The sequence below is a fragment of the Muscardinus avellanarius genome (assembly GCF_963383645.1).
Source record: "Muscardinus avellanarius genome assembly, chromosome: 3".
Classification (NCBI taxonomy): Eukaryota; Metazoa; Chordata; class Mammalia; order Rodentia; family Gliridae; genus Muscardinus; species Muscardinus avellanarius.
In genome coordinates, this window is record NC_137788.1 from 114198665 (window position 1) to 114220941 (window position 22277).

General features: G+C 53.6%; 1 protein-coding gene across 2 annotated transcripts; it reads right to left on the reverse strand.

Annotated features, from left to right (window-relative positions):
* Nucleotides 1–741: 741 nt before the first annotated feature.
* Nucleotides 742–22081, reverse strand: DCST1 (DC-STAMP domain containing 1; the record flags this gene model as incomplete). Of its 2 annotated transcripts, XM_080691892.1 has the most annotated exons (15): nucleotides 21967–22081; nucleotides 21809–21883; nucleotides 13115–13243; nucleotides 12189–12328; nucleotides 9833–10037; nucleotides 9602–9745; nucleotides 8609–8730; nucleotides 7841–7998; nucleotides 4305–4404; nucleotides 4137–4232; nucleotides 3925–4051; nucleotides 3285–3401; nucleotides 2411–2553; nucleotides 2214–2327; nucleotides 742–993 (listed from the first exon to the last, which is right to left on the reverse strand). In XM_080691892.1, the coding sequence occupies exons 2-15, from the start codon at nucleotides 21855–21857 to the stop codon at nucleotides 742–744; spliced, it is 1896 nt and encodes a 631-aa protein (XP_080548018.1). In that variant the 5' UTR covers nucleotides 21858–21883; nucleotides 21967–22081. The 2 variants fall into 2 exon arrangements, with proteins under 2 accessions (XP_080548018.1, XP_080548019.1); XM_080691893.1 differs by lacking the exon at nucleotides 21809–21883 and having other exon boundaries at nucleotides 21967–22075.
* Between the last annotated feature and the right edge of the window lie 196 nt (nucleotides 22082–22277).

Genomic DNA, 22277 nt, shown 5'->3' on the forward strand with positions numbered 1-22277 from the left:
TCTGGGCACCCACCGCGCCGCTGGGCCTCCAGGCCCCGCCTCGGCCCCTCCCACCCGGCCGGGAGCCAGCCCCGCCCCGCCCCGGCCCCTCCCACCCGGCCGAGAGCCAGGCCCCGCCCCGCCCCGGCCCCTCCCACCCGGCCGGGAGCCAGCCCCGCCCCGCCGAGGCCCCTCCCACCCGGCCGGGAGCCAGGCCACGCCCCGCCGAGGCCACGCCCCTCCCGGGTCCTAAAGGCGCCGCGTCCCGCCCACGGCCCGGCTCCGCCCGCGCCGCCGCCCGCTCGCAGCTGTGCGGAAACCCGGTCCGACCGGCCTGCGCGTCCCGCCTTCCCTTTCCTCCGCCCCGTCCGGACCCCCCAGGAGCATCGCGGCACCGAGTCCGTGCTGGGCCCTGAACGCAGGCCACCTTTCTTTTTAAATTTGGTGATACTGGGGATGGAACCCAGGGGCATTCTACCCCTGAGCTACACACCCCCAGCCCGCTTTTATACTCTTTATTTTGAAACAGGGTCTAAGCGCAGAGGGCCCCTAAGTATCTGAGGCCAGCTTGGCACCTGCGATCCTCCTGTCTCCGCCCCCGAGTACTGGGATGGCGAGTGCGCCCCGCGCCCCGCCGGAGCGGCCAGCTTTCCTGACTCCGGGTCCTCAAGTCCCCGGCGCCCCCGAGGTGCAGGCTGGAGGAACGTGGGCGACATTTTATTAGGTGGGAGGGGAGGTGGGCGGGGGCGAGCAGGACCCCCTTCACTCGGCGTAGGTGGCGTCGTCGTCGCTGTCGCTGTAGGCGGAGGAGGAGAGCTCCTCGCGGGGCGTGCACGCCGGGCACCGCCGGCGCACGTCGTCCCAGCACGGCGGGCAGTACACGGCCTGGCACTGCGGCGTCGGGCACACGCGGGACTCGGCGGTCTCGGCGGCTTGGCACACCACGCAGCGCCGGCGCAGCCAGGGCCGCAGCGGCGGACAGCGGCGGTGCAGGGTGTCCGCCAGGTGGCGGCGCTGTCGGGAGGCGGGTGGGTTAGTTGGGGAGCCAGAGGGGAAGGGGCACCAGGGGGCACTGGACAGCTCCTGCTGCCTCAAGTCCTGGGCCTGGCGACGCCCGCACGCTGAAGGAGGCTGGGTGGTGCAAACACGACCCGTGCAGGGTAGGGGTGCTGTGAGCGTGGGTCCCCATTCCACAGTGGAGCTGGGGAGGTGCCGGGTTCTCTCCCTGGGCATAGGTCAGCCGCAGCCAAAATTTGCAATTGTGAATCATCTTTTTTTTTTTTTTTTTCCCCCGGTACTGGGATGAACCCAGGGACATTCTACCTCCGAGCTACACCCTCAGCCCTATTTTTTTTTTTTAATTCTTTACTTTGAAACAGGTCTCACTGAGTTGCAGAGGGCCTCACCAAGCAGCTGAGACTGTCTGCAAACCGTGATCCTCCAGTCTCAGCCTCCCCCATGCTGGGATTAAAAGCGTGCGCCACCACGTCCGGCTCCCAGCCATTTATTTGTTTGTTTGTTTGTTTCTTATTGGTACTGGGGATGGAACCCAAGGGCATTCTACCTCCGAGCTACATCCCCAGCCCTAATTTTGATTCTTTATTTTGAAACAGGGTCTCACTGACTTGCAAAGGGCCTCATTAAGTAGCTGAGGCTGGCCGCGAACCTGGATCCCCCTGCCTCAGCCTCCCCAATGCAGGGATTACAAGCGTGTGCCACCGCGCCCAGCTAGGGGCCCCTTCTTTCTGATAAACCCCCTTCTTGCTTTCCTTTACCAGACTCTCAAACCCGACCCCCTCTTCTACCTATGTCCCCATGGTCTACTTAGAATCTTGGGCTGGGCTAGATCCTGGGGTGCAGAGATACAGATGCCTGGGCCTCAATCATAAAATGTGAGACTCGCCGGGCGTGGTGGCGCACGCTTGTAATCCCCGCGCTTGGGAGGCGGAGACAGGAGGATGGCGCAGGTTCGAAGCCAGCCTCACTGGCTTAAGAGACCCTGTTTCCAAATATTAAAAAACTTTAAAATAGGTCTGGGAGTGTAGCCCGGAGGTAGAAGGGCTTCCAGGAACCTCAGTACCACCAAAATTAATAATAATAATAATAATAATAATAATAATAATAATAAATGTGAGACTCCCTTTACTCCCCGAGGCCCGGGGCCCCTTCCTGGTGCATGTTGGGTGGCCTGAGGGGTGGCGCCCCCTTCCCCAGGGCACTGGGCCTGGGCTTACCGGAGCCCTCTGCTGCCGGGCCCGCCTCAGGATGGCCGCCCTCCTCAGCTGGGTGAAGGCGGCCCTCTTTCTCAAGAGGTCGTTGTAGAGGAACAGGATCCGCTTCTTCTCTCGCTAGGGTGCAGAGGGGGTTCACCGAGGGCAACAGCACGGAGAAGGGACCCGGGGTGAGTGGGAGGCTGGAGCAGAGGGCCCACCTTGGGGAAGCAGAAGGCAGCGATGACCCTCCGGAGCCGGTAGCCGAATGCCTGGGTGAGGCAGAGACACAGCAGCAGGCCGATGGGGCCCGTGGTCCTCCAGTAGGCCCTGGCATCCATGCTCCTGGGCTGGGGCAGGCAGGCTGGGGCAGGGCAGCGAGGGACAGGGCAGCCCGCGTTGGACCCTGGTGGTCCTGCTCCGCCCCCATCTGTCCCTAAAACCTAAACAGTTGCGCTGCCAACACCAAAGCCAGTGGGCTGTGCGCTTACTGTGATCCACTTGCAGCCTGGCAGAGTGTTGGATGGTACTGCCTACAGGCAGGACTCCCTGTCCCCCAAGACTGCAGTCTACAGCCCTAAGCTCTCCCAGGGCGGACAGGCTGGGATCTCCCCGTCTCCAGCACACCAGCCCCATCTCTCTGCCTCTAAACCCCCCAAATCTACCCCAGCTCCTTATATTGATTTATTTATTTCACGGTACTAGGGATGGAACCCAGCTCTACCTCTGAGCTACACCCCAGCTCTATTTTTGATTCTTTACTTTGAAACAGGGTCTTACTGAGTTGCAAAGGGCCTCACTTAAGTAGCTGAGGCTGTCCTCAAACCGCAATTCTCCTGTCTCAGCCTCCTGAATGCTGGGATGACAAGCGTGCGCCACTGCGCCCGGTTATTATTATTATTTTTTTATTTTGTAACAGGGTCTCGCTCAGTTGCTGAGGCCTCAACCCTCATGGCCTCCAACACTCAATCCTCCTCTTCCAGCCTCCCAAGTACTGAGAAAATAGGTGAGCGCCACCCAGCTCTTTACCCTGGGATCTTTAGGCCCTTGGCCCCGGCCCTCAGCCCCTCTGATCCACACTCCAGCACGACTCACGCATGTTATTGGATTCCACCTGTGTGTCCGAGGAGGTGTTCAGGGCCCCGATGGTGTTCCGAAGCAGCCGAGCCAGCAGGGAGTCTCCCTCCACCCTGACCTCCAGCTTGTGACTGCCTGAGAGTGGGATGGGTGGAGAGTGGGGAATGGGCTGGACCTGAGGGCGTGGGCAGGGTGGGCCAGAGGTGGGGGAGTCAAGGAGCCTTCCTAGGGCTTCGCCCAATCTTGTCTTTTGCCCTCTCTCTCTCTCTCTCTCTCTCTCTCTCTCTCTCTGTACTGGGGATGGAACCCAGGGGCATTCTACCTCCGAGCTAAACCCCCAGCCCTATTTTATATTCTTTATTTTGAAACAGGGTCTCACTGAGTTGCAAAGGGCCTAAGTAGCTGAGGCTGGCCGGGAACGGCGATCCCCCTGTCTCAGCCTCCCCTGTGCTGGGATGACAAGCGTGGGCCACCGCCCGGCTCCCTGACCCATTTTAAGCCTTCCTGGCTGTGAACTTCGAGGGCTGACTGAGGCAGCGCCGCTGTCCAGGGGCTGGGCCCAGATCTGACCTTGGGGAGGTCGCGGGGGTGGGGTCCAGGCAGCAGTGGGAGGCCACTGGACGGGAGGCTCCGGGAGCTGGCTCCCAGGGGTGCTCACTGCGGAAAGAGTACTGCAGGAAGGAATGCTGGCGGATGGCGTCGAAGGTGGCGTAGAGCGCCCAGTCCAGCGCGCAGACCACCGCCAGCAGCAGCAGGATGGGCAGCGTCCCCAGGAGCTCCCGCACCTGCGCGAGGAGGCCCGGGTGGGAGGCCGGTCCTCCATCCTCCGCTCGCGAGGCCGCCTCCCTCCCGAGGCCCACCTGCCCTTACCAAGTTCTTCATTTCCGCGGCCTGGATGGTGGGCTTCCAGGGGAAGATGACGGTCTTCTCCTCCGCCCTGCGGAGTGGCAGCAGGGCCCGTCTCCCCTGGGGAGCACCGCACGTGGAGTCCCGAGGCTCCGCCCTCCCGCCGCCCTCGCACCCTGGGTCTGCGCGCACCTGCTTCTTCCTGCGCTCGTCGATCTGACAGAAGTAGGCGCTGATGTAAATGTTGTCGAAGCGGATATCCCCGTTATAGCCGTCCACGTAGGAGAAGCATCTGTAGGCAGACAGGCGGGGGTGTGTCCGTCTGCTCCAGGGGGCCCCGCCCACCCCCAGCCAGACTGGAGCGTGTAATCCCAGCATTCGGGAGGCTGAGGCCGGAGGATCGCGGTTCGAGGCCAGCCTCAGCTACTTAGTGAGGCCCTCTGCCTCAGTGAGACCCTGTTTCAAAATAAAGAATAAAAAATAGGGCTGGGGGTGTAGCTCAGAGGTAGAAAGACCCTGGGGTCCATCCCCAGACTCGCAAACAAAACAAAACACTGCATTTCACTGTTATCCCCCTGTCCCAGACGCACTGCTAGGAGCGATATTGACAAGGGAATTACTATATTATTATTATTATTATTATTATTATTATTATTATTAATTATTTTATTTTGCGGTACTGGGAATGGAACCCAGGAGCATTCTACCTCCGAGCTACAAACCCAGGCCGGTTGTCAATGGAATTATTATTATTATTTGGTGCTTGGGGTTGAACTCAGGGGCATTCTACCCCCAAGCTACACCCCAGCCAGTCTTATTTTTTATTTTAACTATTTATTTATTTATTTGTATATTTTTGCTGTACTGGGGATGGGACCCAGGGGCGTTCTACCTCCGGGCTACCCCCACCAGCCCTATTTTTTATTTTTTATTCTTTATTTTTTATTATTTTTATTTTTTATTTTAGTACTGGGGATAGAACCCAAGGGCATTCTACGTTCGAACTATACCCCAGCACTATTTTTTAATTCTTTACTTGGAAACAGGGTCTCACTGAGTTGCTGAGGGCCTCACTAAGTAGCTGAGGCTGTCCGCGAACCGGGATCCTCCTGTCCCACCTTCCGGAATGCTGGGATTACACGGATGCGCTACCACGCCGGGCAACATTCCTCCCTTAATCTCCCCAAACCCCACAGAAGTGCTTCAGATTCCTAAGGAAAATAAAAATGTTAATTTTGGGAAATGTGTTGAAAACCGTAAAAGTTCACTGAACAAACTGCGTAAAGTGCGAAACATTAGTTCCAACGCTCTTGGTTTGGGGACCCTGGTAAAAAATTCACATCTTTGCCTGTAACCTAGAGAGAACCAGAAAAAGCAAAGACAGGCTGAGAGCGCCCCCTTGTGGAGACACCGGCTGGCGCGGGCTGGGCCTGCGGAGGCGCCGCCGCGCACCTGTGTCCCTTGGGCGCAGCCCTCCCCGGGGTAGAGAGCCTGGAAGAGGCTTTGACTCTGCGCCTCCTTTCTTCCCTCCCCAGGCTGGCTCTGCGACCTCCTGCTCCTCCCCCTTGGGCCATCTTCCTGCCCCTTCCCGGCCTGGACCAGTCCATCTCACAACCCAGGCCCAGTTCAGGGCCTTCCCTAGGGCTTTCCAGAATCCTCTGTTTATGGGCACCCGCCTCTGCCTCTACACCCGGCAGATACGAAGATCCTTGTGCAAGGTCCCTATCCTTGAGCCGGGCGTGGTGGCACACGCTTGTAATCCCAGCATTCAAGAGGCTGAGACAGGAGGATCACGGTTCGCGGACAGCCTCAGCTACTTAGTGAGGCCCTCTGCAACTCAGTGAGACCCGGTTTCAAAATAAAGAATAAAATATAGGGCTGGGGGTGTAGTTTGGAGGTAGAATGCCCCTGGGTTCCATCCCCAGACCTATACACACGAAAGATATCCATCCTTCTCTTCCTGGACCATAGTTCCCCACCCCTGCCACACTCCCAGCCCTATTTTATTTTTATTTTGAAACAGGGTCTCTAGGTTGATGAGTCTAATTGCTGAGGCTGTCCTCAAACCTGCAATCCTCCTGTTTCAGTGTCCCGAGTACTGGGATTACAGGTATACACCACCATGCCCAGCTCCCCAGCCCTATTTTATTTTAATTATATATATATGATATATGTGTGTGTGTGTGTGTGTGTGTGTGTGTGTGTGTGTGTATTTGCAGTACTAGGTATGGAACCCAGGGACATTTAACATTTACCTTCGAGTTACACCCCTAGCCCTATTTTTTTTTTTTTTTGGCATTTTTGAGGATGGTACCCAGGGGCATTCAACCTCCAAGCTTCACCCCCTGCCCTATTTTTTTATTCTTTATTTTGAAACCGGGTCTCCCTGAGTTGCAGAGGGCCTCACTAAGTAGCTGAGCCTGTCCGCGAACCGCGATCCTCCTGTCTCAGCCTCCTGAATGCTGGGATTCCAAGTGTGCGCCACCGCGCCCGGCCATTCTGGGCATTTGGGGGTGGAGGTCGGAAGCAGAGGGTCCAGAAATCAGTGGGGAAACCTGAGCAGAGCGAGGCCCCGGCACCCCAGCTGGACTCTGGGCTGGGTGGGGCTGAGGACTTTGTTCTAAATGGAAGGAAAGTAGTTGCCAACGCAGCAGGCGGGAGAGAATAAAAGCAAAATCAGACGATAAAAATGGCACAAAGTCAGAGCCAAGGGGAATCTGAAGGGCAAGAAAAAAAAATCAAAAGTCAAAGTTAAATGTTAAATAAAAGTCGGTATTAGGATAAAAGCTGGAAGAAGGTAGAAAAATGAAGACAGCTGCCCTTTTAAAACGGTGGGACCCAGGGTAACGTTTCTTCTTATAAAATGTCCATGTGTCCTTTAACTTTGTGTAAACAGAGTTGAGAAAAAAAAAAGAAAAGACCAAGTTAAAAAGCATTCAGATTCAGAGTTGGGCTGGCCGAGTGGCAAGCATCTGTTATCCCAGTACTTGGGAGGCTGAGATAGGAGGATCACAGGTTTGAGGCCAGCCCCAGGAAGTTGATGAGGCCCTCTGCAACTTAGTGAGACCCTGTTTCAAAAGAAAAGAATAAAGCTGGGTGTGGCAGCACCTGTTTGTAATCCCAGTACTTGGGAGGCTGAGACAAGAGGATCGCGGTTTGCGGCCAGTCTCAGCAATTTGGTGAGGCCCACCACAGCTTAGTGAGACCCTGTTCAAAACAAAAAGAATGAAAAATCGGGCTGGGGCTGGGTGTGGTGGCACACGCCTATAATCCCTGCATTTGGGAGGCTGAGACAGTGAGGCCCTTTGCAATTCAGTGAGACCCTGTTTCCAAACAAAGGATAATAAAAAATAGTGCTGGGAGTGTGACTTGGAAGTCGACTCTCCAGTACCAAAATAAATATATAAATAAAGAAAAGAATCCAGGCATGGTGGCGCACGCTTGTAATCCCAGGATTCGGGAGGCGGACACAGGAGGATCAAGGTTTGAGGACTCAGCTACTACTTAGTGAGGCCCTTTGCAACTCAGTGAGACCCTGTTTCAGAATAAAGAATGAAAAATAGGGCTGGGGGTGTAGCTCGGAGGTAGAATGCCCCTGGGTTCCATCCTAGTACCAAAAAAAAAAAAAAAAAAAAGAGTCTGATCTGGGGATGGGCTCCGCCCTCCACCCTCCTCCCGCAGGCCTCCCGGCTTGGCGGGAAGGGGCAGCTGGGTAGGGCTGAGCTCACGCTCGCAGGACCAGCAGGAAGGTGCAGGACAGCAGCACGTGCAGCAGCCCCAGCGTCCACTCCAGCCGCGCCTCCTGCCGCTGCACGTAATCCCGCACCTCGGTGCTCACGAGCGCCCAGCTGGCGTTGGCGCCCAGCAGCCCCGGCCGCCGCTCCTCCTGGGGGGCCAGGTGCAGACTCAGCCACGCCGCCGGCCACACCCCTGCGCCGCCTCTTCCTGCCCCCACCCCGCGCTAGCCACGCGTTAGTCTAGCTCCCTTGCACATTTATTTATTTATTTATTTATTTATTTATTTATTTGTTTGTTTGTTTGTTTATTTATTCAGTACTGGGGATGGAGCCCAGGGGCATTCTACCTCCAAGCGACACCCCCAGCCCTTATTTTTCATTCTTTCTTTTTTTCTTTTTTTGCAGGTCTGGGGATGGAACCCAGAGGCATTTGACCTCTGAGCTACACGCCCAGCCCTATTTTTTATTCTTTATTTGGAAACAGGGTCTCACTGAGTTGCAGAGGGCCTCACTAAGTAGCTGAGGTTATCCTCGAACCGCGATCCTCCTGTCTCAGCCTCCCGAATGCTGGGATTACAAGCGTGCGCCACCACGCCCAGCCCTTGGTCCCGTGTTGACTGACACATCTCCCGCCTAGCTGGCCACCCCTTCCCGAGCCCTGTCTGTGCTCTGGGTGGCGCCCGCACACGCCCCCTCCTGGCCCTTTAGGGCTCCTGTCTCCGCCCCTGCTCCCTGTCTGACCGGGCCCCTGCTTCCTACCTTGATGTCAATGTCGGCTGAAAATTCCCCATCTAGGCTATGAATAGACTGGTTGAGGGAGTCGTAAGTCTGCCCGAAGTTGCCTTCCACCGGGATGCGATTGCGGCACCAGACCTCCATCACTGGTGGATGGTGGGGAGAGTTCAGAGTTCAGAGGTCAGGCCTCCCCTCGCCCAGGTCTGGGCCTGCCTGCTGCCTGCCAGGTGCCAGCATCTTGCTTCTGCTCGTGTGTGTGTGTGTGTGTGTGTGTGTGTGTGTGTGTGTGTGTGTGTGTGGTGTGCTGGGGATGGAACTGAGGGGTATTCTACCTCCGAGCCACACCCCCAGCCCTATTTTTATTCTTTTTTTTGTGTGTGTGTGGGGGTCTGGGGATGGAACCCAGAGGCATTTGACCTCCGAGTACACCCCCTGCCCTATTTTTTATTCTTTATTTTGAAACCGGGTCTCACTGAGTTGCAGAGGGCCTCACTAAGTAGCTGAGGCTGTCTGTGAACCGCGATCCTCCGGGTCTCAGCATCCCTAATTCTGGGATTACAAGCGTGCGCCACCATGCCCGGCTTTTATTCTTTATTTTCAAACAGGGTCTCACTGAGTTGCAGAGGGCCTCACTAAGTAGCTGAGGCTGCCCTTAAACCTTGATCCTCCTGTCTCAACCTCCCGGGATGACAAGTGTGCGCCACCACGCCCGGCTTCCTTGCCGACTCTTGCCTGCATCCCGTCCTAGGATTAATCCTCCCACTAACAAGGCCGGGACGGTCCACTGCCACTGACTTGTCTCTTAACAATGACAATAAGGGCAGCCAGCCGGCCTTGAGAGAGCAGTCCCTCCGGGTTGGCTGCTTGCGGCTGTTCTCTGCTTCACGTCTGTGCATTATCCCCTTAAATCCTTAAAACCCCTAGAGGGCGCGCAGACCACCCACGTGGAGCACGGTCCCGAGGACACAGCCCCTGGCCCTGGCCCTGGCCCTGCCGGCCTCCTGCCCCCGCACCAACCCTTGGCGATGCTGCAGAAGAACTTGAACTTCATGGGCAGGCAGAGCAGGTGGCTGAGGAGGGGGACCCACACTCGCCGCATGCACTCTCCATGCTTTTGGTCAAACCAGAGGCGGCAGCTGAGGATGGCTCGGTCCACCACGTCTGCGGGAACGAGCAGAATGTCTGAGCTCCGGGCACCCTGATGGGGACCGCCTGCCCCGCAGCCTGCCCGCCACGGACGCCCCTCACAGGAGCAGCGCAGCCTGGTCTTCAGCTCGTACATCTTCTGCGTGGACAGGCGGGCGCCGGGGGCTCCCCGGGGCTCCCTGTCTCGGGCCGTGCCCTCTGGGGCATCCTCGGGTTCGTAGCCAGCCTCGCTGTTCACCTGAGCGTCCAGGTCGGCAAAGGAGTTGGAGATGTTCCGAGTCTCCGCTTGCAACGACGCTTTGCTGCTCTGGAGGTGAGGAGGGGAGACAAGAAATGATCGGGTTCAGAGCTTCTGCCCCCCCCAGTTTGTCCTCCACCCATACCCAGCTCTGGGCTCTCTCCCCAGCCTACAGGGAGTGAGGCCTTGGCTGCTCAGAGTGGGGAGGCCGCCCCTCTTCCTGGCTGCTTATGCCCCTGGTCCCTGGCTCTTCCTCGGACCCCTAAGCAGTCGTTGGTCCCCAGGACCTCGGATGGTGCCCCTCAGCACAGCTGTCTCAGATCCCCATGCTATCTGGATGATCCCGCTCAGCTCCCTTGTCTCTGTCTCCATCTTCCTACCTCTCAGTGCTCCCAGACCCCATCTCCAGCCCTCCACACCCAGCGCCTGGCCAGCGAGGGCAGGGCCTCCAATCCCCAGCATGCTAGTTCCAGGATCCAGGGAACCACCCACTCAGGTCCTGGAAAAGGTGTGCGGGATGTGTCTCGCCAACTGCCTTGGGGTTTCCCTGGCACCTGCTGCCCTGGGGACTGGGGCACGTTCTGCAATGTTAGGGGACAGTTTTGCAAAATAAAAATAAAATAAAATAAAATAAAGCCGGGCATGGTGGTGCACACTTGTAATCCCAGCATTAGGGAGGCTGAGACAGGAAGATCAAAGTTCGCAGACAGCCTCAGCTACTTAGTGAGGCCCTTTGGAACTCAGTGAGACCCAGTTTCAAAAAATAAAAAGAAAGCCAGGCGTGGTGGCGCACGCTTATAATCCCTGTGCTTGGGAGACTGAGACAGGAGGATCACACGGGTTCAAAGCCAGCCTCAGCTACTTAGTGAGGCTCTCGGCTACTTAGTGAGACCGTTTCCAAATAAAATATAAAATAGGTCTGGGAGTATAGCTCAGAGGTAGAAAGCCTCTGGGTTTCACCCAGTACCACCAATAAATAAATAGATAAATAAATAAATAAATATCCGGGCGTGGTGGCGCACGCTTGTAATCCTTGTACCTGGGAGGCTGAGACAGGAGGATGGCACAGGTTCAAAGCCAACCTCAGCTACTTAGTGAGGCTCTCAGCAACTTAGTGAGACCCTGTTCCCAAATAAAATATATATTTAAAAAAAAGTCTGGGCCAGGCGTGGTGGCGCACGTTTGTAATCCCCGCGCTTGGGAGGCAGAGACAGGAGGATAGCGCAGGTTCGAAGCCAGCCGCACGTGCTGGCTTAGGAGACCCTGTTTCCAAAATGAAAAATGTAAAAATAGGTCTGGGAGTGTAGCCCGGAGGTAGAAGGGCTTCCAGGAACCCCAGTACCACCAAAAAAAAAAAAAAAAAAAAAAAAAAAAAAAAGGTCTGGGAGTATAGCATGGAGGTAGAAAGCCCCCCAGGCTCCACTCCCAGTACCACCAAAAATAGATAAATAAATAAACAAACAAACAAACAAACAAACTAAAAAATAGGGCTAGGATTGTCTGGGAGGTCCAGTGCCTCTGGATTTCATCCCCTGTAGAACAAAAAATAAAAATAAGTCGGGTGTGGTGGCGCACACTTGTAATCCCAGCGCTTGGGAGGCTGAGACAGGAGGATCTCACAGGTTCGAAGCCAGCCTCAGCTACTTAGTGAGGCTCTCAGCAATTTAGCGAGACCCTGTTTCCAAATAAAATATAAATAGGTCAGGGAGTGTAGTCCGAAGGTAGAAAAGCCCCTGGGTTCCATCCCCAGAACCACAAATAAAATAAAATTAAAAAAAAAATTAAAAATAGGAGCCGGGCGTGGTGGCACACGCTTGTAATCCCCGCGCTTGGGAGGCTGAGACAGGAGGATTGCACAGGTTCGAAGCCAGCCTCAGCTACTTAGTGAGGCTCTCAGCAACTTAGCGAGACCCTGTTTCCAAATAAAATATAAAAAAGGTCTGCGAGTATAGCCCAGAGGTAGAAAGCCTCTGGGTTCCACCCCTAGTACCACCAAAAAAAAAAAAAAAATAAATAAATAAATAAAAATTAGGGCTGAGGGTGTAGCTCAGAGGTAGAATGACCTTGGTTTCCACCCCCAGTACCGCAAAAAAAAAAAAAAGAAAAAAAAATGCCCTTGGTATCCCCCCTGGTAAATGAAATCCAGGGTCACACCTCCCGGCTCCTGTCAACAGGGTCCCGGGGAGAGGGCCCCTGGGCCTGCCTGTGTGAGACACTGACCAGCAGGCTGTTGAACACTGCCCGCAAGGGGGCCGTGGAGATGCGCCAGGCAGCTCGGGTGTTATTGATCTGAAGGTCCACGGTGCAGCCTAGCGACGCTATCACCTCGTTGAGGTTGTGCCGCAGATTGGAAACTGGTCCTGGGGGAGGAGGCGGGGGAGGGTCACTTCTCAGCGCATCCTCAAACCCCCCCCCCCAGCTCCACCTCTGGCTGAACAGACCCCCTCTGGAACCACACAGTAAGGGGCCTGAGAGGCTCCAGTTTTCTCCTGTGTGCGGGGAGTGGGGGGGGGGAGGTTCAGACACAGGGAGGAGCTCTCTCTGGGATACACAGCCACTGAGATCAACCCCCCAACACACACACACACACACACACACACACACACACACACACACACACGCTGACTTCTCTTTCTTTCCTTTTTTCTTTTCTTTTTTTTTTATTTTTTATTTGTTTGTTTGTGGTGCTGGAGATGGAACCCAGGGGCATTCTACCTCTGAACTACACCCCCAGTCCTATTTTTGTGTGTGTGTGGTACTGGGAGTGGAACCCAGAGGATTTCTACTTCCGGCTATACTCCCAGCCCTATTTTTTATATTTTATTTGGAGACAGGGTCTCACTAAGTTGCTGAGAGCCTCACTAAGTAGCTGAGGCTGGCTTTGAACCCACACGATCTTCCTGTCTCAGCCTCCCAAGCGCAGGGATTACAAGCGTGCGCCACCATGCCTGGCTTCCCAGTCCTGTTTCTTATTCTTTATTTTGAAACAGGGTCTCACTGAATTATAAAGGACCTCACTAAATAGCTGAAGCTGTCAGCGAACCGCGATCCTCCCATCTCAGCCTCCCAAAGGCTGGCATTCACCTGGTCTCCATGGGACTGTGGTCACCACTCGTGCCGCTGACCAGTGCTCAGGGCCCACTCACCTGCATAGATAGCAGTCAAGGCGTAGCCCAGGACAAACAGTCTGCCCTCTTTGCCCAGCATCTTTGGAGCCAAGAGGAGGCTGGCGCAGCGGATGTGAGGGGAGGTCCCCCAGCTCACGGCCCCCAAGCCTGTCGGGAGAGCCCAGGAGCGGTGAGGCCCAGCGAGAGCTGCCTGGGCGCCCCCCACCCCAGGCCCTCGTGGATCTCGCCACCCTGTCCTCGACCATGTTTATTTTGACTCTGTCAAGCTTCTGGGCCTCTCAGCCATTCACTCAACAGCCCTTTGCAGAGTTCAGCTGGCACTGAGATGCTAGAGGTCACAAGGTCATGACGGCCAGGTGTGCAGTGCTGCCTATAATCCTAGACGGCCAGGTGTGTGGTGCTGCCTATAATCCTAGACGGCCAGGTGTGTGGTGCTGCCTATAATCCAGGTACTCAGAAGACTAGGAGGACTGCAGGCTTGAGGCCACCGCAGCGACTTAGAGAGACCCTAGTTGGAAATAAAAAATAAAAGCCGGGCGTGGTGGCGCACACTTGTCATCCCGGGAGGTTGAGACAGGAGGATCAAGGTTTAAGGGCAGCCTCACTTAGTGAGGCCCTCTGCAACTCAGTGAGACCCTGTTTCAAAAGAAAGAATAAAACATAGGGCTGGGGGTGTAGCTCGGAGGTAGAATGCCCCTGGGTTCCATCCCCAGACCCGCAAAAATAAATAAATAAATAAATAAATAATAAATAAATAAATAAATAAGTAGGGCTGGGGGTATAGGTTGGAGGTAGAATGTCCCTAAGTTCAATCCCTGGTACCAAAAATAAATTATTTATTTATTTATTTATTTATTTATTTATTTATTTATTTATTTAGTGGGTCTGGGGATGGAACCCAGGGGCATAGGACCTCTGAGCTACACCCCCTGCTCTATTTTTTATTCTTTTTTTTTTTTTTTTTTTTTTTTTGGTGGTACTGGGGTTCCTGGAAGCCCTTCTACCTCTGGGCTACACTCCCAGACCTATTTTATATTTTTGAAACAGGGTCTCTTACGCCAGCGCGGCTGGCTTCGAACCTGTGCGATCCTCCTGTCTCCGCCTCCCAAGCGCGGGGATTACAAGCGTGCGCCACCACGCCCGGCTATATTTTTTATTCTTTATTTTGAAACCAGGTCTCACTGAGTTGCAGAGGGCCTCACTAAGTAGCTGAGGCTGTCCGCGAACCGCGATCCTCCGGTCTCAGCCTCCCGAATGCCAGGATTACAAGCGTGCGCCACCAAGCCCAGCTCAAAAATATTTTTTTTAGCTAGGTGTGGTGGTACATGCCTGCAATCCCAGTACATGGGAGGCTAAGACAGGAGGATCGCAGATTTGAGGACAACTTCAGCAACTTAGTGAGACTCTCAGAAATCTACTGAGACCCTATTTCAAAATGAAACAAAACAAATTTAAAAAGGGGTAGGGGAGCCAGTTTGGGTGGCACATGCTTATAATCCCAGTACTTGGGAGGCTGAGACAGGAGGATTGCAGGTTTGAGGCTAGCCTCAGCTACTTAGTGATGCCCTCTGCAACTTAATGAGACCCTGTTTCAAAAATAAAAAATAGAGCCGGGTGTGGTGGTGCACACTCGTAATCCCAGTACTTGGGAGGCTGAGACAGGAGGATTGCAGGTTCGAAGCCAGCCTCAGCAGCTTTTTGAGGCTCTCAGCAACTTAGTGAGATCCTGTTTCCAAATAAAATGTAAAAATAGGCCTGGGGGTATATCTCAGAAGTAGAAGGGCCCTGGTTTCTACCCCCAGTACCTAAATAAATAAATAAATAAATAAATATAATAAAATAATAAAAAATAAAATAGGGCTGGGGATGTAGCTCAGAGGTAGAGTGTCCCTTGGTTCAATCCCCAGTACCATCCACACAAAAAAAGAGGGTGCCCAGCCAGGTGTGGTGACATATGCCTATAATCCCAGTACTTGGGGAGGCTGAAACGGGAGGATTGCTGGTTCAAGGCGTGCGTATATGTTAGGGAAGGTGGCCAACACTTCTCCAGGCTTCATTCATACTTACCCTAGGGTATAGAGAAACAGAAAGCAGGAGAAAAATTCTGGGGGAAAAAAAAACAAAAACAAACAGGCCCAAGAGCCCAGGAAGATCAGAGCCCACGCTGACCTCAGGTCACAGCGCTCTGACACTCTGACGCAGGAGGCGTCTGCAGTGTCTCCCATCCTTAACCCTGCTAGATTGTAGCAGGTTCAAAAGTGTCTCCCTGTCTCTGAGGAACCAGTGAGTTCCGCAGGACACAGCACCAGGGAGGTGCTTCTGGGGAGCCCAGGGAGGGCGTGGGTACTTCTGCAGGGAGGGGTGGGGTCGGGAAGGCTGGACAAAGGAGAGGATGTGTCAGCTGGGCCTGGCTGATGAGTAAGTGTTTTTAGGAGCCCAAATGACATTCCAAGCCAAAGGAACAGTTTAAGCTGGTCAGGGTGACTAGAAGTTCCCCTGTGTGGACGGAGCGTGCGCCAGCCGGGTCAAAGCAAATCCCAAGTCCCTGCACCGCCCTCCCTCGGCTCTGTTCCTGGGAGTTTCTATCATCTGGCACAGGGACTAGAACTTTGTCATTGTGGTGGGGCTAGGGATTAAACCAGGGCCGCCCAGCCGCCACGCTCCCGGCCCCCAGATTAGAACCCCGGGGCATTCTACCTCCGAGCTACACCCCCAGCCCTATTTTTTATTCTTTCTTTTGAAACAGGGTCTCACTGAGTTGCACAGGGCCTCACTAAGTAGCTGAGGCTGTCCATGAACCACGATTCTCCTTTCTCAGCCTCCCAAATGCTGGGATAACAAGCGTGCGCCACCACGTCCGGCTAACTAGAACCTTTTTTTTTTTTTTTTTTGGTGGTACTGGGGTTCCCGGAAGCCCTTCTACCTCCGAGCTACACTCCCAGACCTATTTTCACATTTTTTAATTTGGAAACAGGGTCTCCTAAGCCAGCGCGCGCAACTGGCTTCGAACCTGCGCGATCCTCCTGTCTCCGCCTCCCAAGCGCGGGGATTACAAGCGTGCGCCACCACGCCCGGCCCAGACTTTTTTTTTTAATATATATTTTATTTGGGAACAGGGTCTCACTAGAGTTGCTGAGAGCCTCACTAAGTAGCTGAGGTTGGCTTTGAACCACCACGCCCGGCTAACTAGAACCTTCTAACTGGTCTTCCTGCTTCCTCTCTCACCAGTTTACCCTTGGATTTTCACAAGGCAGCCAGAAAGATCTGGCAGAAGTATAATTCAAGCCAGGCGTGGTGGCGCAAGTCTGTAATTCCAGGACGGAAGTTGCTGAGGCTGACCTTGAGTCCCAGATCCTCCTGTGTCAGCCTCCCAAGACCTGGAATTACAGGTGTGTGCCACCACACCCGGCCCTGAGACAGATCGCAGGCATGAGGACAGCCTCAGCAACTTGGTGAGACTCAGCAACCCGGCGAGACCCGGTTTCAAACTAAAAATAAATAGGGCTGGGGATGTAGCTCAGAGGTAGAATGCCCCTGGGTTTAATCCCCAATACCACACACACACAATAAAATAAAATAAAAGTAATAAGAGGGCTGGGGGTTTATAGCTCAGAGGTAGAATGTCCCTGGTTTCTATCCTCAAACCAAAAAAAAAGAAAAAGCATAAATCAGCATAAATAAAAAAGCATGAATCTCTTTCCAGCCTTAAACTATACCATGACTTTTTTTTTTTTCTTTTTTCTTTTTGTATCTCTGAGCACACCCTGGCCCTGTTTCTTGGTTTGGTTTGGTTTTTTGCAGTACTGGAGATGGAACCCAGGGGCATTTTCCACCTCCGAGCTATACCCCCAGCCTTATTTTTTATTCTTAATTTTTTTGACACAGGGTCTCGCTGAGTTGCAAAGGCCTCTTGAAGGAGCTGAGGCTGTCCACAAACCCATATCCTACTGTCTCAGTCTCCCAAACGCTGAGATTACAAGTGTGTGCCACCACCACACAGGGCCCCGGTTTTATTTTTTAGTTTGAAAGAGAATCTTGCTAGGCGTGGTGGTGTGGCGTATGTTTGTAATCCCAGTACTTGGAAGGCTAAAACAGGAGGATCCGGGTTTGAGGCAGCCTCAGCTACTCAGTAAGGACCTCTGTAAATTAGTGAAACCCTGATTGAAAATAAAGAATAAAAAAGACAGCCGGGGGAGAATGCCCCTGGGTTCAGTCCCCAGTACCACGAAGAGAGAGAGAGAGAGAGGAGAGAGGAGAGAGGAGAGAGGAGAGAGGAGGAGAGGGCACGCGCAAGAGAGCAAGAGAGCGAGCCAGGTGTGGTGGTGCACACTTATAATCCCAGCATTCGGGAGGCTGAGAGCTGAGGATTACGGTTCACGGATGGCCTCAGCTACTTAGTGAGACCCTCTGCAACTCAGTGAGATCTTGTTTCAAAATAAAGAATATGCTGGTTGTGGGGGCGCACGCGTGTAATCCCTGCGCTTGGGAGGCTGAGACAGGAGGATCGCACAGGTTCGAAGCCAGCCTCAGCTACTTAGTGAGGCTCTCAGCAACTTAGTGGGACCCTGTTTCCAAATAGTATAAAATAGGTCTGGGAGTGTAGCCCGGAGGTAGAAAGCCTCTGGGTTCCACCCTCAGTACCACAAGATAAATAAATAAATAAATATAAAAATAGAAATAGAGCTGGGGGGGGTAGCTCAGAAATTGAATGCCCCTGGGTTCTATCCCCAGACCTACACAAAAAAAAAGAAAAAAGAAAAAAGAGAAAAGAAAAGAAGAAAGAAAGAAAGAAAGAAAAAAAGAAAGAAAGAAAGAGGTCACAGGGTCTCACTAAGTTTTGGAATCCCTCACAAGTAGCTGAGGCTGGCTTTGAACCTGTGATCCTCCTGTCTCAGCCTCTCAAGTATTGGGATCACAGGTGTGTGCCACCACGCCTGGTTTATTCAGTGTCTTTCTACCACACTCAGTGGGTGAAACCCAAATTCCTTTGACGAGTCACAGAGCCAGGTGACTGGGCTCACTCCCGGGGAGTGACCTCGGCCCTTCTGCCCACTGGGTTGGCGCTGGTCACCGATTGCTCTTCCTGGAGCAGCCGCACTGGTCTTTGACCTCCAACCCCCAGCCTGGCGAGGCCTCCCCGCGCCTCACGTGGCCGCCCCACCCAGCATACAGGTTTGTGGCCAACCTGCCGGGTGCCACCCACTAGTTATTTCTGCCTCCTCTCCGGCTAGCACAACTTGGGTTTTGTTCAAAGGCAACAGCCTGGTCCTGCCCCGGCCCCTGCCCTGCGGGGAAGTCTGGGTCTGCCTAGACCAGCCCTGGCACAGCAGGACGCTGAAAGGCACTCTTTCTGGGGAAGGCCGAGACTCCCGAGACTCCGGCTGAGAATAACAGCTGTGCCCAGTTCTAAAGAGAGTCCATGGATCGCGGTTCGCGGCCAGCCTTAGCTACTGAGGGAGGCCCTCTGCAACTCAGTAGATGCTGTTTCAAAATAAAGGCTAAAAACAGGGCTCGGGGTGGAGCTCAGGGTAAATCACCTTTGGGTTCAATCTCCAGTATAAAAAAAAAAAAACTGTTTCTTTTCTTTTTTTCTTTCTTCTTTCTTTCTTTCTTTCTTTTGCGGTACTAGGGATAGAAACCAAGGGCATTGTACCTCTGACCTACACCACCAGCCCTATTATTTATTTATTTATTTATTTATTTATTTATTTATTTATTTATTTGGTACTGAAGATGTTGGACAACCCAGGGGCATTCTACATCTAAGATACACCTCCAACCCTATGTTTTCTTCTTCTTTCTTTCTTTCTTTGTATTGGATGTGGAACCCAGGGGCTTTTCTACCTCCAGGCTACACTCCCAGACCTATATTTTATACTTTATTAGGAAACAGGGTCTCACTAAGTTGCTGAAAGCCTCACTGAGTAGCTGAGGCTGGCTTCGAACATGTGCGATCCTCTTGTCTCAGCCTCCCGAGCGCGGGGATTACAAGTGTGCGCCACCACGCCCGGCTGCTATTCTTTATTTTGAAACAGGGTCTCACTCAGTTGCAGAGGGCTGGCCTCAAACCCGGCTCCTCCTGTCTCAGCCTCCCAAGTACTGGGATGACAGGTGTGTGCCACCATGCCCAGCCCAAAGGAACAAATTAAGAAGAAACAAAAGAGCCTCCATAGAGACCGTGATGGGGCCCTGAGACAGCTGAGGGGGTGGGAGGGAGCCCCCAGCCCCTCCCCACACACAGTGGAACCGCACAGCTTGGGTGAGTTAAGACTTTGGTTCCTTTCTCTAATTCTTCTAAATCTCCTTTTGATGCCAGAAGGGGAGGAAGTGGAAAAAAGTAAGGGAGCAGAAAGCCCTTCACCCTGTCCCTGCAGGCTCCTGAGGCGCCAGCTGCTCCGAAAAGGATGTGAACTCAGAGCCCCAATGAAGAGGAGGTTACTCAGCTTAGCCCAAAACGAAGCCGTAATGACCAAAGCGGCCTCAGCCTGCTGTGATTTCAGGAAAATAACAGCAAGCTGAGACTGTGAGGGAACGATCAGCAACAGGGGAACATGGCGGGCACTAGTGGTGAGTGACTGTAAGCCCCGCGCTCGGGAGGCGGAGACAGGAGGATCGCGCGGGGTTCCAAGCCAGCCTCAGCCACTTAGGGAGACCTCAGATACTTAGACCCTGTTTCCAAATAAAATATAAAATAGGTCTGGGAGTGTAGCCCGGAGATAGAAAAGCCCCTGGGTTCCACCCCCAGGACCACAAAAAAAAAAAAAAAAAAAAAAAGTTTTGTTCTGTGGTCTTGGCCCTTTGGCTGATGACGAGCGCTGTTCCTTCAGTAGGTGGGCGAAGCCGCTCACCCCGCTCCCCCGGCCTCCTGGCCGGGGCGGGTTCCAGGAAGTGTGCGCTGCTGTACTGACCAGAGAGGAAGGAGAAGTCGGCTGGGGAGATTATAGGGAAGTTTCCCTTGTTCCTGAAAAGGGATATTAGAAAGGGCTGTCCCTAGCCGGGCGTGGTGGCGCACGCTTGTAATCCCAGCATTCGGGAGGCTGAGACAGGAGGACTGCAGTTCGCGGCCAGCCTCAGCAGTTTAGTGAGGCCTCTGCAACTCAGTGAGACCCGGTTTCAAAATGAAGAATAAAAAATAGGGCTGGGGGTGCAGCTCAGAGGAACGCAGCTGTGCTCAGTCCCCAGTACCGCAAAAAGTTAATTAATTAATTAATTAAAGAATAAATAAAAAAGAAAGGGCTGTTTCTTCCTCTCTTTTTCTGGTCTTTGACATTTTAATGTGATCATTTGATGCCTGGAGTTGCTTTAGCCGTTTCACCCAAAGGGGAGCAACTGATGGGGCAGACATGATGGAAGAAAAGATAAAAGGAAGGAGCCTGGGCTGGGTATTTTTCTTTCTCTTCCTTTTTTTTTTTTTTTTTTTTTTTCGTCCTGGGGATTGAACCCATTCTACCTCAGAGCTACACCACCAGCCCTATTTTATTTTTTATTTTGAAAGAGGGTCTCATGAAGTTGCCGAGGGTCTTGTTAAGTTGCTGAGTCCGGCCTCATTGGCCCTGCGGTCCTCCTGCCTCAGCCTCCCAAGTACTGGGATTCCAGGGGGGCACCACCACGCCCAGTTTATTTATTTTATTTTTTTGCAATACTAATGACTGAATTGAGGTTCTCACACATGCTAGGCAAGTGCTCTACCCCTGAGCCACCTCCAGCCCCAGCAATGCTCTGGCTTATTTATTGTTCATTATTTGGGGGGAGGGTACTGGGGATGGAACCAGGGGCATTCTACGCCGGAGCTACACCCCAGGCCCATTATTTATTTATTTATTTTTGGCAGTACTGGGGATGGAACCAGGGGCATTCTCCTCTGAGCTACACCCCCTATTTTTTCTTTCTTTCTTTCTTTCTTTCTTTCTTTCCTTCTTTCTTTCTCTTTCTTTTGGTGGTACTGGGGATGAAACCCTTCTACCTCCAGGCTACACTCCCAGACCTATTTTATATTTTATTTGGAAACAGGGGTCTTTTAAGCCAGCGAGGCTCTATCCACCTCCCAAGCGCAGGGATTACAAACGTGCACCACCACGCCCGGCTTATTCTTTATTTTTTGAAACAGGGTCTCACTGAGTTGCAAAGGGCCTCACTAAGTAGCTGAGGCTGTCCACAAGCCACAATCCTCCTGTCTCAGCCCCCCAAATGCTGGGATTACAAGCGTGCGCCATCACGCCCAGCTCCCAGCCCTATTTTTTATTGTTTATTTTGAAAGAGGGTCTCACTGAGTTCACTAAGTTCTCGAACCGTGATCCTCCTGTCTTAGCCTCCGGAATGCTGAGATTACAAACCTGCACCACCGCGCCCAGTTTATGGTTCATTATTGTCTAACTCTCTCCACTTGAACATAAACTCCAGAAAAGCCAGCTGCCTGTCAGCCTTGCCCTCTGCTGCGACCTCCTAGGTGCTGAGCGCCCAGTGCATGCACAAAGGCCCTGAGTCCCTCAAGAGCAGCAGGGATTGAGTCAGAGGTCAGGAGAGGAGTCGAAGGTCGTGAAGGGGGATGGAGATGGAAATGGGGGGCTCCTCAGGTTGGGGAGACTGGTGGAGGGCAAGTCCTCTTGGGTTGGGTCCTCCCCACCCCTAGAGTCCCAGAGGAGGGTGAAACCCCCAGGGTGCTTGGGTGTAGAAGGACAAAGCTCTGCCTCCTGGAATAGCCCCTGTACTAACCCACTAGGCTGTACAACGCTGCCATTTTCTGCTCTTCCCAGATGTTCATAGGGTTCACCAGGAGCTGAAAGAGACCTAGGGCGTGGGGTTGAGCCCAGAGCCAATGGGTGGGCTACAGCCCGCTCCGGCCCCTGCCTTCCCGACCTCCGCACACTCACCTATGGCCAGGAGCCCCCCGGTGCCGGCCCCCAGCAGGAAGGCGGTGACGGGGAACTCACCGGGCTTGCGCTTCAGGAACCGGTCCCAGGAGACCGGCAGCCCCCAGCTCAGGAGCTTCTGCATGGCTGAGAGGTGGGCCACCCAGACCACACACTCTTCTTCCGTCTGGAATGGGGCTCACTAGGGTGGGGGCTTGCAGGGAAATGGAGGCTGGGACCCCAAGATGGGAGCTGGGGGGCCCTGGAGGAGAGGTAACTGGCGTGCTCTCACTGGTGTGGGGTGGACCCTTCTTTGGCCTTTGACTGGCTTC